At 36.2% G+C, this 17,099-nt stretch overlaps 1 protein-coding gene across 1 annotated transcript in view; it reads right to left on the reverse strand.

Moving 5' to 3' along the window:
• LOC105537034 (phosphorylase b kinase regulatory subunit beta-like) overlaps positions 1-17,099 on the reverse strand; it is a 95,959-nt gene that overhangs the window by 25,782 nt on the left and 53,078 nt on the right. Inside the window, exons 5-6 of the mRNA XM_011976516.1 lie at positions 16,311-16,418; positions 12,529-12,609 (exon numbers count right to left, since the gene is read on the reverse strand). Of these exons, the coding sequence (XP_011831906.1) occupies positions 12,529-12,609; positions 16,311-16,418 (189 nt within the window). The remainder of the gene's footprint in view (positions 1-12,528; positions 12,610-16,310; positions 16,419-17,099) is intronic.

Below are 17,099 nucleotides of genomic sequence, written 5' to 3' on the forward strand. Positions count from 1 at the left end.
CTTAAAGCTCATAAAACACAGGTTGGAGGGGCAGATTAATGGATTAATGCCAAAGGTCATTTAGGGACCCAAGTTCCTTCCATCTCTTGTCCCCTAGGAGTTTTCTTGGGCAGGGGAGAAAAAGAGTTATTTTTATCTATTTTGTACAAGATGTATTTTGTTCAATTCAGATTGACAGTCATCATCTCTTCAAATAGTGCTTTTCCCCAATTCCCTCCATTTTGAAATAGATTTACCTTATTTCATACATTTTCCCTATTTATACATCTGTTAACACTGATAGAAAGTAGTTACCTTTTTAATGCTCTGGCATTACTGAAGAAAAAGCCACGCTCTTCCTAAAACAGTGATCACTTGTGGGCAAAAACTCCAGACATATTAAAATCAAAGAATAAATCTTTTCTTAGCTAAACTGTACCCTGCCTCCTGCTCAAAATATTAAAATAGTTCGTCCTTGGGGAGGAGTTCTCCCTCTCCTGCAGGTGACAAGTGAACCCTATGCAATACTAAAGAACTTTCATCCAAGAATTTCAAGATTTTAGGGAAAAAAATGGATAATGTATATCATTATAATAAAAATTCTACTGAAAATTCACAAACTTTGCCTGATTCAGGATACTAAAGCCAACTAAAAAGTAATAGCCACTTTCAATAACACTAGATACCAAATAATATAATTTGATTTAAAATTCCCACAAAAGAATTTTTTAAAAATGTTTAAAAGAATTGTAAAAATCTTAAGGGAGCCAAGTAGAATTTTCATGATATAGTAAAAGAAAAATAGTTAAGTGTTCCCTTTTAAGACTTCCCAGTCAGGCAACATGGGGACACTGAATGAAGGAATTTCAGAACTGGAAAAAATATCCTCAGAGTATTATTAGCAGATCAAACAAATGAATACTAATGTTAGCCCCAATCTTATCATCAGTAGCTTCATTCCCATGGTGGCTGAGAATATGTGGTCAATAGTAACTGATTCAAAATACACAGATACTGCAAAGAAATGACTAAGGAAAAATAAAAAATAGGTAACTTAAGAAATAGATAACTCAGGAAAAATGAAGAAACATCTCGGAAATGCAGAAACATCTCAGTGACCACATCTCACAGTGCTCATCCAGAACAAATACAGGATAAATCAATCTAACATTTCATAATGAAGTATACTTTGAAGGTCCAAAGATACAGTTCCATTATTCATATGACAAGCTTTAATAAACATGAAAACCTTAAATTTATTCAATTAATGGCCATATATCTAACAAAAATTTCCTGATTCCTGTACATTTGCATTATGAAAATTTAGTTCAGTATATTTATAAGTGACAGGTAAAGAAAGCAAACAACCACATGCAGTAAATGAGGTAGCCATTAGCTACATGTGGATATTGAGCAGTTGCCACGCAGCTAAGCAAAAATGACATGGGCTTTCAATGTAAAACATATTCCAGATTTTGAAGATTCAGCAAAAAACAAAGAAAGTGCACTATTTCCTTGACAATCTTTTATACTTATTACATGTTTAAACATTATTATACTGCATTAAATAAAATGTTATTAAAAACAATTTCGGCCAGGCACGGTGGCTCACGCCTGTAATCCCAGCACTTTGGGAGGCCGAGGTGGGTGGATCATGAGCTCAGGAGATCGAGACCATCCTGGCTAACACGGTAAAACCCCATCTCTACTAAAAATACAAAAAACTAGCTGGGCCTAGTGGTGGGCGCCTGTAGTCCCAGCTACTCGGGAGGCTGAGGCAGGAGAATGGCGTGAACCCAGGAGGTGGAGCTTGCAGTGAGCCGAGATCTCGCAACTGCACGCCAGCCTGGGTGACAGAGTGAGGCTCTGTCTCAAAACAAATAATAATAATAATTTCATCTTCTCTTGGGCCAGGTGTGGTGGCTCATGCATGTAATCCCAGTACTTTGGGAGGCTGAGGTAGGCAGATGGCTTGAGCTCAGGAGTTCGACAAGCCTGGGCAACATAGTGAAACCCCATCTCTACCAAAAAAAACCATATTAGCCAACCCTGGTAGCACGCACTTGTACTGTCAGCTACTTGGGAGGCTGAGGCACGAGAAGCGACTTGAGCCCAGGAGGCAGGGGTTGCAGTGAGCCGATATCAAGCCACTGCACTCCCACCTGGGTGACACAGCAAGACATTGTCTCAAAAAAAAAAAAAAAATTATAATAATGATTTCATATTTCTTTAATGTAGCTACTAGATATTACACACATAGTCCACATTATATTTCTATTGAACAGCACAACTATAAGAAGCTAGAAAAGAAATACATACTTTCCCAGCTTTCTGGTTCAACTGGAGATGGCCTTATAATAGCACAGTCCAATAAGGCATGAGCAGAGGACTGCTACAGACTTTGGATATGTCTAATAAAAATGTGACTTCTGATGAAAAGGAGCTAACACTCTTCTTTTATTAACTTTTTTGTTAGCATTTTTTAGAGCAGCCATTTTGAGGTCATAAAGAAAAGGAAAACTAACCAACTAACCAGTAAGCTATCTCCAGGCTTCTTATTAGATGAGAAAGATAAGCACCTTTTTATTTAAGCCACTGTAGTCATTCCCAACAGATATGGGATGAGTTAATCTAACATTTCATAACAAAGTATAATTTAGAAGGGCCAGGTTGAAAAATAAATTTCAGTCATTCATATGATAAGCTTTATTAAATATGTTAATTTAAACTTTATTCGGTAAGTCATGTATCCAACAAAAATTACAAAAACATTTCTACATAAATACTTGAGAGTTTAACTTTAGTTCAAAAAAATCAAAGACACTAATTCAGATATAAGTATAAATTCACTGCCCAATTGTAAAATCAATGGAGTTACAGAAATCTCAACGTAAGAGCTGAATTCTAAGAACTTCATAAAAATACTATGCAAAAATGGGTACAAATATTCAGCAGCATGACAGCATTACTTTTACAATAGAAAGATACTGCAGTAAGCCTAAATGTACTAGCAAAGGCCTGGTACACAACAGGGGTTCACTAAATATTTTGAGAATAAATGAACCAGAGGCATTTGGATGTGTATTTCTTTTTTCTTTTCTTTTCTTTTCTTTCTTTTTTTTTTTTTTTTTGAGACAGAGTCTCACTCTGTCACCTAGGCTGGAGTGCAGTGGCATGATCTCGGCTCACGGCAACCTCCACCTCTGAGCTTCAAGCGATTCTCCTGCCTCTGTCCCCTGAGTAGCTGGGATTACAGGCGCGCACCACCACACCTGGGTAATTTTTGTATTTTTAGTAGATACAGGGTTTCACTATGTTGGCCAGGCTGGTCTTGAACTCCTGATCTCAGATGATCCATCAGCCTCGGCCTTTGGAAGTGCTGGGATTATAGGCATGGGCCACCACACCCAGCCTGATTGTATATTTCTGACACATGTTACAGAATGTCACACAGCCATTAAAAATATTGTATAATACATGTTTAAATGTAGCAAAATGTATGCAGCATATTAAAGTTTTTTGTTTTTTTTTTTTAAAGGGAGTTAAAAAATACATTAGGACTCCAGGGTTAATTGATCTTATAAAATGACTGAACTGCAGGATAAAAGGGTTTTCTTTGGCAGTAGGGGAAGGTACAAATGTAAAGTTACATAAACAATAATTATGAAAAACAAACAACTAATAGAAATTCAAATCATGGAATAGCAGAGGAAAGGTCTCAGGAAATCCAATTGTTCACACAAGCAGTAAGAATACTGACAAAAATCATCAAACTTTTTCAAAACTCTGGAAATTAAACAAGAGCATGCAACGATCCAAACATTAAATCAAGAAAAACAGCTGAAATCTCAGTAAGCAGAGTGAGCTTGGGGTATGTGAAAGTGCCCTATTCTCAACCCTTCTCCCCAACTCTGTAGTAGGTTTATATATCAACAGCCACAAAATCATAGTACACACGAAAAACAGCAGACTAGCAAAAACAGGAAGGAGGAACAGAACAGCTTTACAACTCCCCCAAATCACCATCTTAGTAAACTGTTACTATTTGAATCAGCGTCTGACAGCTTCTTGAACACAGGCATTCAGAGCTTTTCTTTAAGTGACCTCAGAGCTCACACAGATGCAAATAGCCTTTTATCTAGGCATATAAAGGAAATAATCAGTTGCAACCATTTAACACTGCAGCCGCCTAAAACAAATTTTCTTAAAACTGGGGGATGAAGTGTCCACAGGGGCCACTGAAAATCTCCAACATATTCCTGGAAAGTCAGAAAGCTATGCACATACATAGGCGTGGGCCTGTAGTAAGTAAAGACCTGAGATAATACTCTCACACCTCTGGCTGAACTGGATGCTCTACAAAAGCGGGAAGTGAAAGCTCAAGTAGAATTGGGCACTTCCTATGAGAGCTTTCAAGTTATGCCTAACACACACAGTGAGAACCTCTGCAAAGGCTAGGAGACCGACTGGTTCAAAGCATTTAAGTAAATTTCTGTTCAATCATTAACTGACCAGTAAGCTAACTCAGCAAAGATATCAATGGCCACCTATGACAAAAGAATACATAATTCACAGAAAATTTTCAGGAAAGATGCTAAACAAACAGGCAACTCCACAAATATAAACATCAACACCACCACACTTTGAAGTAGGGAGACCTGATTTCTAGAGTTAATATATTATTCTAAATGTCCAGTTTTAACAAAGAAAGATGAGATGTGCAAAGAAACAAATTGTGGTCTATATACCTGAAAAATGAAATTAATAGACACTGTTCCTGATAAAGCCCAAACACTGGACTTACTAGACAAAGACTAAATCAACTCTTCTCAATATGCTCAAAGGGCTGAAGGAAATCATGTACAAAGAACAAAAGGAACCCCTGAGAAAGATGTCACATCAAAGAGACAAGATCAATAGAGATAGAAATTACTAAAAAAAAAAAAGAAAAAATTCTGAGTTGAAAAGGGCAATAATGTGAATAACCATGTTCAATAATGTACAGACATCATACCAAGTATGTTTTCCAACCATCACGGAATGAAATTATACATCAGTAACAGAAAGAAATTTGAAAAATTCACAAATATGTGAAAATTAAAACACTGTACTACTAAATAAACAATGGGTCAAAGAAAAACTCACAAGAGAAATCAAAAAACACACTGAGATGAATGAATAAAAAAAACCCACAGAATATCAAAACTAATGGGATGCAGATAAGTAAAGTGTAGATGGAAATTTAGAATTGAAAAGGCCTCTATTTTAAAAAGAAGAATGATCTCAAGTCAATAATTTAATCTTTCAGCACAAGAAACTAGAAAAAATAAGAGAAAAATGAACCTAAACCAATCAGAAGGAAAAAAATAATAAAGACTAAAATAAATAAATAAAATGGAGAAGAGAAAAATAATTCTAAAAATAAATAAAACCAAAAGTTGATTTTTTGAAAAGGCTAACACAAATCAATAAACTTTAGCTAGGCTGACCAAGAAAAAAAGGGATAAAACTCAAACTATTAAAGGAAGGATGAAAAAAGGGACATTAACATCAATCTTAGAGAAATAAAGAGGATTGAAATAGGATACTATGAATTAATATGTGCCAACAAATTAGATAAATTAGATAATCTAGATTAAATAGACAAATTCCTGGAGAAACACAAACTACTAAAACTGACTGAAAAAGAAATAGAAAATCTGAAGAGAAATAGTAATCAAACATATTTCTGTAAAGAAAATCCCAGACCCAGCAAGCTTTACTGATAAAATCTACCAAACATTTAAAGAATTAATACCAATACTTCAAAAAATATAAGAGAAAACATTTCCTAACCCATCCTAGGAGCCCATTATTGGCCCTGGTACCAACACCAGACAAAGGTATCTCATCCAACAAAACACAGAATGGATATATACCAATATTCATTATGACCATTAATGTAAAAATACTCAACAAAGTATCAGCAAATGAATGCAGTGACATTTAAAATGGATTATACATCATGACCAAACAGGATTTATTCCAGATATTTTAGGTAGGTTCGAAATAAGAAAATCAATCAATGAAGTAGTACGTATCAATTAAATAAAAAACAAAAATCACATAATCATCTCAACAGATACAGAAAAAATATTAAAAATCTAACAACTTTTCATGATGAAAGCACTCAAGAAATGAGGAATAGAAGCAAACTTTCTCAATCTGATGAAGGGCATCTCCAAAAAAAAACCCACAGGTAACACTTTTCTTTTTTTTTTCTTTTCTTTTTTTTTTTTTTTGAGATGTAGTTTCGCTTGTTTCCCAGGCAGGAGTGCAATGGCGCCATCTTGGCTCACCACAACCTCTGCCTCCTGGGTTCAAGCAATTCTCCTGTCTCAGCCTCTCCAGTATCTGGGATTACAGGTGTACGCCACCACGCCAGGCTAATTTTTGTATTTTTAGTAGAGATGGGGTTTCATCATATTGATTGGGCTGGTCTTGAACTCCTGACCTCATGTGATCCACCCACCTCGGCTTCCCAAAGTGCTGGGATTACAAGGATGAGGCACTGCACCCAGCCCACAGGTAACACTTAATGGTGAAAGATTAAAAGGTTTCACCCTAAAATCAGGAACAAGACAAGGATGTCCACTCGCATCCCTTATCTTCAATACTGTATTTGGAGCATCTATCCAGGGATATTAGGCAAGAAAAAGATTTAAAAGCCATCCATATTGGATATGAAGAAGTACACTATTACTAGTGTACTTTCTATGTAGTATGAAAACCTAAAGAATTCATAAAAACGATTAAAGCTTAAACACGAGTTCAAGATTGCAGAACACAAGATCAATTTACAAAAATCAAATGAATTTCTATATAGTAGCAAAGAACATTCTGATAATAAAATTAAGAAGCTCCATTTAACCTAGTATACAAAATTAAATATGCAGAAAGAATTTAAAAGAATGAAAGACTAACGTATTAAAAACTCCAAAACCATATTAAAAGAAATTTTAAAAGACCTATGACACCTAAAGCACAAGCAACAACAACAAAAACTTAAGACAAATGGGACTTAATCAAAATTAATAAAAAACTTTGAGCTTCAAAGGATATTATCAAGAAAATGAAAACACAACCCATTCTCTGTTTTCCCCACAATAATATGGACTGCATGATGTTACAGACTAATCTCTTTTTTCATGTTTTATATTCTCACTATTTAGCCCATTATGGAAAAGCAATAAATGTTTTTCAGATAGTTGTATAATCCATGCAAGGATACATGAACAAATACAAACAACTATACGTGAACAAACCTGCAAGCCTTAGGTCTCTTTGGCTGCCTTCGAAGCTTGAATATGATGTTGCCACATGACATATATGTCACTCATATCTGTACAGGTTAAACAGAGATCTAACACTTTCAGCGTAGAAAATGAACTCTTGAGTCAGACTACTTGGTTTAAATCCCAGCCCTGCCACGTACTACATGTGCGACCTGGAATAAGCCACTTAGTGGCGCTCTGCATTATTTTGGTCATTTGTAAAATGAAGATAGTAACTGTACCTACCTGACAGAGTTGCTATAAGGATTAAATAAGTTTTTATATATGCAAAGCACTTTGAACAGTGACAGCACATAAGTTCTATATAATGTTAAGTCATTATTACTATTGCTACATATAATTTTAGAAACAAGGACAGTGTTATATTTCTATTTTTGGAGGAAAAACCATCCATAAATAGTTTTGAGCAACTTACTTATTTCTCTGTAAATTGATGACAAGCAGGAGCTAAGAATACCTTATAATGCCTCTTAAGATTACTTATAGAAAAGATTTATTTGTTCCAACTTTTGAGATAGAAACCCCTCAAGTTCAGCCTGATAACCACCTCATAGCAAAAGGTAGAATCTAGGACACAAAGTTTCCATACAATAAATAAAAGCCAGAAAAAAATTTTAACATTTTAAAGAGAAAACATGTACACAACAACTTAGTAAATAGTAATAGAAAATAATAGCATAAAATACCTATCTTTAAAATAAAAGTCTTAGTATACAAAGAAAAAAAAATCCCACCTTAAAAAATCTCTCTAACAAAGTTGAACTAAAAATTACTGCTAAAAACAGGAGGCTGGCTCCCGATCATACATAACTCCTAGTATCTAAGCCCTTGTGAAAACCCTGCCTACACTGAGTAACACTGACTTGTGTAATAAATAGGATACTGAATAAATGTAACTTCTGAGGCTAGGTCACAAAAAGCACTGTATTTTTTATCTTGGATCACTTGCTCTGGAGGAAGCCACCTGCTACGTCATGAAGACACTCAAAGCAACTCAGTTGAAGAGGCCTCTTGCTAATAACAGCTGGGGAGAAACTGAGACTTCCTGCCAACAGCCATATGAGTGAGCCATCTCAGAAGTGGGTCTTCCAGCCTCAGTAAACCCTTCAGATGAGTGCAGAGCCAGCTGACATCTTAAGTGCAGCTTCATAAGAGACCCCAAGTCAGCACCACCCAACTTAGCTGCTCCCATATTCCTGACTTATGGGCTGTGAAATAATAAATGTTTAATCTTTTAAGCCACTAAGTTCTGAGGTAGTTTGTTACATAGCAAAAGATGATTAATACAGTAAGAGAGAAATTCCATGTGTCAATCCAATCTGAAACATGACATACTTGAAAAGAGCTGCTAGGTCATACGGTAGAAAACATCTTTGTTAAAAAAGGTAAATGACACATGAGTTCATAAAGGGGCCTTCCACAGGTCTTATGTTGAACAAGCACCTACAGTTTTGTGCACAATTTTTATTATAAGGCTTGCAACCTAAATGTGCTCTTAATAACTTCCGTAAGAGACATAAAAAAGTATCTCAAACACAAAACAAAATTTCATTGTTATACAAATTTGAGGGGGTACTTTGACTTTAAATGAAGTAAGTTTCTCTGGACCCACTTGTAAACGATTTCTTTCTTATCTCTATGAATCTACTTTTAGAATATTTATTAATGGAGAATGTCACGAAATGAGACATGGAACACCATGTAGCAGTTCATTACTTTGCCTCCCTCCAAGAGATGTAAATAAGTTATCTCTATTAGAAGGACTGACTTAGATAAATTTATATTTAGGTCTAAGTTTAACATATATGATGAGTTTCTCTCCAGATAAAGAAAGCAAACAGCAGTACAAGGGCAGAACTACGTAACTTTGTCATTTTCAAAGTTTTTATTTTTAATAAAAAATGAGTATGACCAATGTACACAGCAAGACTTTTATAGACACTAGGAAATACTGATACCAAGGAAACATGGTACACCTGTGTGGGCAACGAAAGATGTTAGAAAATTTAGCATACACTACTGCATCCGCCCTTAGGAAATACATTCTCCAGCAAAGTTCATCACCACAAACATGGTCACTCAGTAGGTTCACTGTCCCTTTGTAAGGGTGCACATGACCCTTAAGACCATGGCCCTCTCCCAAAGGAACTACAGTATAGATACAAAGTTTATAAAAACAACAGAACCAGTAAAGATATGATGACCTGCAAAAGAAAGGCTTATCAAAAACCCCAAAGTCCAGACAATGCAGTACCATATTTTATTACATATGTATGTATGTATGTGTGTATGTGTGTGTATGTGTGTGTGCACGCATATGTTTATCTCCAAACTCTGAATTCTTCAATCCTAAGAAAAATAAGCATTATGGCAAATTTTACATTTTATAGTAAATAGAAAAGAAAATAAATGATAACCCCACTGACATCCTGGGTCCTTAGATTGCCTTAAAATGTAAATGTAACTAGGAACTGAAGATGTGATAGGGTTAAGAACTAGCCAAACCAGAGCCTAAGATACAGTTAAAAAAGAAAAGGCTTCCAAGTCATACTACTTTTCAAAGAATTAAATCATCTGAGATCTTTAGATAAAAAGAATTTCATTAACTGATTCTATGCAGGTCCATTTACTGCCTCTCCATATGATCCAACACATTATATAGAATCTCAAGGAAAAAGATGGTGAGCAGAAATGACATGTTTTATTACTCTAGGATTTTGAAGTGTACATATTGAAGGCTATTGATAATTAGGTACATAAAAACTTCACATATAGTAAATAAAAACCATAAGGCCAAGAAAAACCACAGATAAGAAATTTTTTAAAAAAGAGTTTAAGAAGGAAAGTAAATATCTAAAAATTTTAAAGCTTACATAAGCTATATAAAACCAAATGGAATGGCTAAAGCAATATAATATTCATGAAAAATGGCAGTTGACAAATAAAAATATAAAATGAATTATGACATATATTGAGAAAGCAAAAAGTAAAATTTTTACAATTAAAAATAAATTACTGACCAAGGCCAGGTGCGGTGGCTCCCAGATGTAATCCCAGCACTTTAGGAGACTGAGGCGGGCTGATTGCTTGAGCCCAGGAGTTCGAGACCAACCTGGGCAACATGGTAAAACCCATCTCTACAAAAAATACAACAGAAATTGGCTGGGCACGGTGGTGTGCATCTGCAGTCCCAGCTACTGAGGAGGCTGAGGTGGGAGAATCACCTGAGCCCAGGAAGTTGAGGCTGCAATGAGCTGAGACGGTGTTATTGCACTCCAGCCTGGGCAGACAGAGTGATACACTGTCTCAGGAAAAAAAAAAAAAAAAAATTACTGAACAAAACAAAGCCACTGCTAACTAAGGCAATTTCAACACTACCATTTTACCTCCAGTAACATTAGCGGGAAAGCAAATGCAAGCAATATTAGTTGCCACTAATTGTAAATGGTTATCATAAGATGTTCCACAGGGATTTAGGATATTTCTCTCAGTACTTTGGAGATGTTATGGGTAGAAAAAAATGAGAAGCTAAGTGGGCTGGTTCTGGAAGGCCTCCTGTCCTCAGACAGAGTCATGCCTCTTTTATTTGTTTTATATTTCAGCATGCTCTTTAAGATTGGTCTAAAACAGGAGTTTCCCAGCTCCTCTCCCTTGTTTGTTTTATATTTTAGCATGCTCCCTAAAATTGGACTAAAACAGGAGTTTCCTAGCTCCTCCCCGACCCCAAATGCTTGAATAATCCTACTTTACAATATTATAAACACTAACAACTATTTGGATTAAATGAAACCATAGAATTCTTTGACAAATCAAATAGAAGAAACACCATACTGGGTACTATTACTTTCTTACTACCATAATTTCTTCTTCATTATTTATCTTCACTTCTAAATAGAATTTGTTTACTGTATGAGACTATAAACTCATACACTGTAAGTGTGTATGAGAATATAAACTACTAGAGGGCAGGGCTACATGCACCTATTTTGTAGCAAGCACCCTCAGCACAGTCCAATGACAATTTTGGTGTTGAGTGTCTGATGTAACTGTTCTCCCTTGCATGGATCACAGGAGAGGAATAGTAACAAGCATATATAGTACATCTACTCTTTCACAGAGTTCTCACTGCATGTACCAAGTAATAAAAGCTTTTTTGCTCCCACTGTGGCACATTTCAAAGTATATCAGCACATGTGCCTACGTGTTTGTTCAAGCATTAATGCCTGTGAAAGAAATGCTTCTCATCTTTGGGATATGAACTCTTTACAATTTTCCCAATAAGAATAAGAATATGGTATTTGTCTTTTGAAAAACATGAAGAACCCTACTGAGGTCCTACAAATAAAAATAATTTAAGAGGATAAAAGTTTCTCTCTACTTTTGAAAGGGTAAGTTACAAAATGCAACTATGTAAAAATAAAAAAAAAGGAGACCGGGTGCGGTGGCTCACATGCCTGTAATCCCAGCACTTTGGGAGGCCGAGGTGGTCGGATCATGAGGCCAGGAGATCAAGACTGTCTTGGCCAACATGGTGAAACCCCGTCTCTACTAAAATACAAAAAATAAGTTGGGCGTGGTGGCGCATGCCTGTAATCCCAGCTACTTTGGAGGCTGAGGCAGGGGAATCGCTTGAACCTGGGAGGCAGAGGTTGCAGCAAGCTGAGATTGTGCCACTGAACTCCAGCCCGGTAACAGAGCAAGACTCCATCTCAAAAAAACAAAACAAAACAAAACAAAACAAAAAGACAATAATTGAGAAAATCTGCAAATGCGATTTTGCTTTCATTGTTACTAAAATTTTGTAAAAGTTACATGATTTTATTTGAGATCACCTGAAATAAGAGTCTTCATGGCAGTAAAGTTTTACAACCTGTTACATATTGTGTTCATTTTAAAAGTGCAATGCATTGAAGATATAAAGACTTTTTCATTCAATAACCAACATCTATATCTGATTATATAAATGTAATAGGAATACATTTTTTGTAAACTAAAAATAGCTGTGAAAACTAAAAAAAAAAAAAAAAAAGATATTTTCGCTAGGGGTGGTGGCAGGCACCTGTAATCCCAGCTACTCCGGAGCTTGCAGTGAGCTGAGATCTGGCCACTGCACTCCAGCCTGGGCGACACAGCGAGACTCCGTCTCTAAAAAAAAAAAAAAAAAAGATATTTTCAGAGGTGAAATTTAGTAGTAGAAAATTTGGGGAAATGATACCTCATCAGTGTTGTAGATAATCTGGAGTCCTGAGGAAATCATTTCCACAAGGTAAAGGAGATAGAGTGACACTGCATTTATCTGCAACAAACAGAAACATTAAAAAGTTAAAGGAAACAACCAAAACAAGTTCTAAAATTAATTAATTAAGGCTAAAATTACAAGTCATTTGCTCTAATAGTGTCATAAAACTATTTCCTTTCCTACTGTGAAAGAAAGGTGTTGTGAATTTAGTTGATAATAAAATCCCAGCTTTGTATGCAAAATTCTAAATTCTCAAATTCATTGTAATGGAAAACACCAGATTACGGAAACAGCTTCAAATAAAACTGTTAACAATTGTTTCTACATCATTTGTTTTCTTTACATGGCAAAAAGAACTTTGAAAAAATAGGAATATATCATTTGCTTTTTAAGATTTATTTTCAAGCTTTGGGTCTAAAGTACTTCTACTTTGCCCCACAGGCAGTATGAAATGCCAATCCACCTCCAATATATGGAAATGAGAAAAGTTATTTGGTAAGCAAGACATGATGATGAGGCCAGTACCCCATAAACAATAGGCGGCGCATCTTGAAAACAGTCTTATATTCAGCAAATACAGAATTTCCGTAAACAACTGCAGGAACATATTAATGTTAATGGTATAACATAATTTAAAACATGTTTATGAATGAATTAGTTTTAAGAACAAAGGAGGTATTATTTTAGTGTATTAAAAATAGATATTTTATGATATAAACAAAAAAATACTAATATCCACTTTAACAAAAAAGGATACTCACAGAATCCTGAATGGGATGTGTGAGTTGTCTCAGGTAAAGAAGCAGGAAATGTAAGTGCCACGACAGGCACAACCCTTGGTTGGTCCATTTTAGCTGTCAACTTGACTGGATAAAGGGATACCTAGACAGCTGGCAAAGCATTGTTTCTGGGAGCATCTATGAGGATGTTTCTGGAGGAAGCAGGCATGTGAGTTGGCCGGCTGAGTGGGGATGATTTGCCCTCAAGGTAGGCAGGCACCACCGAAATGACTGGGGGCCACCCAGATGGAACAAAAAGGCAGAGGAAAGGTGAATTCTTGCTCTCATATGCCCTTCTTCTCCTTCCTTTGAACATCAGAACTCCACGTTAACCAGCTTCCATCAGTGGCCCCCTGGGCTTTCGGCCCTTCATCCTCCAACGGAGAGTTACACCACTGGCTTGTATGGTTCTGAGGCTTTCAGATGTGGACTAAGCCACATTAGCGGCATCCTTGCTTTTGCAGCTTGCAGACAGCCTCCCGTGGGACTTCTCAGCCTCCATAATTGTGTGGGTCAATTCCTCTAACCTCTCCTTCCCTCCCTCCCTCTCTCTCTCTGTCCCTCTCCTCTCTTCATCATTATTAGTTCTGTCCCCCTGAAGAATCCTGACCAATACACCTTGAAAACATAATGCTAAATTTAAAAAGCCAGTCACAAAAAGATCATTTATTGTATATGAAATGCCAAAAGCAGACAAATCCACAAGGACAGAAAGACTGGCTGCTGCCTAGAGCTGGGGGGCTTTGGAGAATATAGGGAATACAAAGTTTATTTTTGCAGGTAATGGGTATAACGTTTCTTCCTGGGGTGATGACAATGTTCTAAAATTTATAGTGATAATGGTTGAGAAATTCTGAATATACTAAAAACCATCAAATTATATACTTTAAATAGGTGAATTACATGTTATGTGAATTATATTTCAATAAAACTGTTATTAAATAAGTAAATAAGAAAAAAAGGCAGTGAAAAACTTTCACTCAGCCAGGAAACTGTAAGCCTGAGTTAAAAATAGAGAGAAAGCAAGGTGTAATTCTATTCCCATAGAATTCTAACATAGATTATTTCCCTCTGACAGCTCGAGTGGCTATGTCTTCCATGACTCTCCTCTGGCCCAACTGAGTAATAGATGGAAAATTGGGGCAGAAAATTATTGGTGCCCTGGAGGCCTTGGGCAGAGCAGCCCAGGGCCTGGCATTGCTGGTGATCCTCTCAGGAACCAGGCTGATCCCGGGTGTCTCCTGACTTTCTGGCACTCAAGGGTCCATTGGATGTCAGAGACTTATCAAGGTTCAAGTGGGCCACACAAGAAGATGCAGTATTCTGGTTTTAGATTTTTCAGATTTACACTAACATTTTAGTGACTCTTCTTAAAACATGGTTGTATGGTGAGAAGGGTTTCATCCCACTGTCAGGCTCCCCCAGATGTTCTCTTACAGCATTGACACTAGCCATTGAAAAATGACTTCGAAGAAATTTCATTCCTATGGGCAGCCTTTTACAGGGGACACCTCTAAGAGCTCTCTGTTCTGACTTGTGGGATGCTTCTGTGAGAAAATGTTAGTACATCGTAAGTTGCAAAGGGACTACCATATAACAGGTTGACCAAAATTTAAGGCCAACTATGTACCAAGTGCTGAGCTGAATTCTGGGATAAAAAGATAAATAATCTGCTATTTTCTGAAAACCCTACTTCTGATAGCAAACATATTTATCAAAGGAAAAGGCACATACAATCTGATTATGCTATAGTTATAAGGTTAAGGTTGAAAAACTACATATTCATACAACACTAACTCTCCAAGGAGCTATTTACAAATAAGTACAAGAGTTTCTGCTGCATAGAAATGAGAGCACCGCACTTTCTGTGTTTAGAGAAGATATACTAAAGTAAGACATTTCAGATCTCTAGAGTGAGAGGGACTATAAAAAGGAGATACTCTTAATTTAGTAAGGAATATAAGAATAGTAAGTATTCTGTCCCAAAGACAGAGAACCAAATGATGAGCAGAAAATCGATTAAACAACAGAATGTGCAGCTAAAAAACAATACACAGATGTGAGAGGGGAATAAAATGAAAAAAAAAATAAAACTTCACAGTGTGTTCTAAGCATAGGTATAAAATTTAATATATTATATAAGACAAAATTTACGGACTTCAGAAATACCATTTGGAATTACATTTCAGTGACATGTTTTTAGCTTTACTGAAGGATGATACATTAAGAAATGAACTGCTGTTAAACAAAACTGATTTGCTATAACACCACTGTCAACTGTTTTTTGTCCCCTAGTTCCTAAATGCTAAAATTCTTCTAAATTTGATAACATGTAAAAACTTTCGTCACTGAAATAATTGTAGGCTTCCTTCTTTTGCACATTAATAATATTATAATTTATCCATTTACCCTTTTTGCTTGAAGACCAAGAATTTACTCGGATTTCATGTTCAATTGCCGCAATTAACTCAGCCCTGGTGGCTGCCATTTCACTTTCTTCTCCATTTGAGGGTTGATTCTGTACTTCTATTTTGAACAATTTATAAAATCTAATTTAAAAATTATTTTTAAACAGCCTCAAATCCTCTATGACAGGGCTTCCCAACCTCTGGGCCAAAGACTGCTATGGGTCCACGTCCTGTTTGGAACTAGGCTGCACAGCAGGAGGTGAGCGGCAGTGAGCAAGCATTAACGCCTGAGCTCTGCCTCCCCTCATATCAGCAGTGGCATTAGATTCTCAGAGCAGCGCAAATACTATTGTGAGCTGCACATGCAAGGGATTCAGGTTGTGCTCTCCTTATGAGAATCTAATGCCTGATGATCTGAGATGGAACAGTTTCATCCCAAAACCATCCAGCCCTTAAGCCATCCGTGGAAAAATTGTTATCCACAAAACTGGGCCCTGGTGCCAAAAAGGTTGGGGATCACTGTTCTATGCTACAGAATATAAGGAGAATAAAATTTATAATATCTTTTTACCTGAAGATGACCATATTCCTCATAGGAGAGCAACTCATCTCCTGTATGCACATTGAAAACAGAGTGAAGACATGTTGTTGGGCGTGGATCCTGCTTAAACTGCTGGACCTAGAATGAAATATAAAATTTAAACAACGTTAGTAATTCATAAACTTATCCAAGACTATAGATTATATAAGCTATTTTTCACGAAACTGTTTAATGAACAAAGCTAAGGTAAAGGACCGAACAAAGCAGAAATGTTACCTTTTCTCAAGAAACAAACAATACAAAAAGTTCGTAACTACTAACTTGATAAAGTTAACATGATTCTCAATCGATATTTCACATGCACAGCAACTCAGGTATCGTATGGAGCAGGTTAATGTAGTAGCAATGGCTTTTGCAATGTTTTGCGTCTTACTTTGTTTTAGAGTACAATTCTGCTTTATGTTGTGACACAGGATTTCAGTGATTGTATTCCACTGCACTGTTATTTGGAAATGCCTACATGACACTCATAATGAAAAAGGACCACAGGCCAATTCTAGTTCAGTAAATGTTCAAACTTCAAATACAATTTCTTTCTCTAAGGGTCGCAAATTTTAATGTATGCTGCTGTTAACATGCTTTCATTTCCCCTTCCGTATATATTGTACACTCATTACTAAGACATCAACTCTAAGAGAATATAGGCCACAACACTATTTACTAGCTAGACAAAAAATTTTACCATTTTAGAATAAGTAAATACCTAAATAATCCAACAGAAAAACTCTGGGGACAAAAAATCCACCCATTTCTTTAGGG

This window comes from Mandrillus leucophaeus, unplaced genomic scaffold (genome assembly GCF_000951045.1).
Source record: "Mandrillus leucophaeus isolate KB7577 unplaced genomic scaffold, Mleu.le_1.0 Scaffold1679, whole genome shotgun sequence".
In the NCBI taxonomy this organism is placed as follows: Eukaryota; Metazoa; Chordata; class Mammalia; order Primates; family Cercopithecidae; genus Mandrillus; species Mandrillus leucophaeus.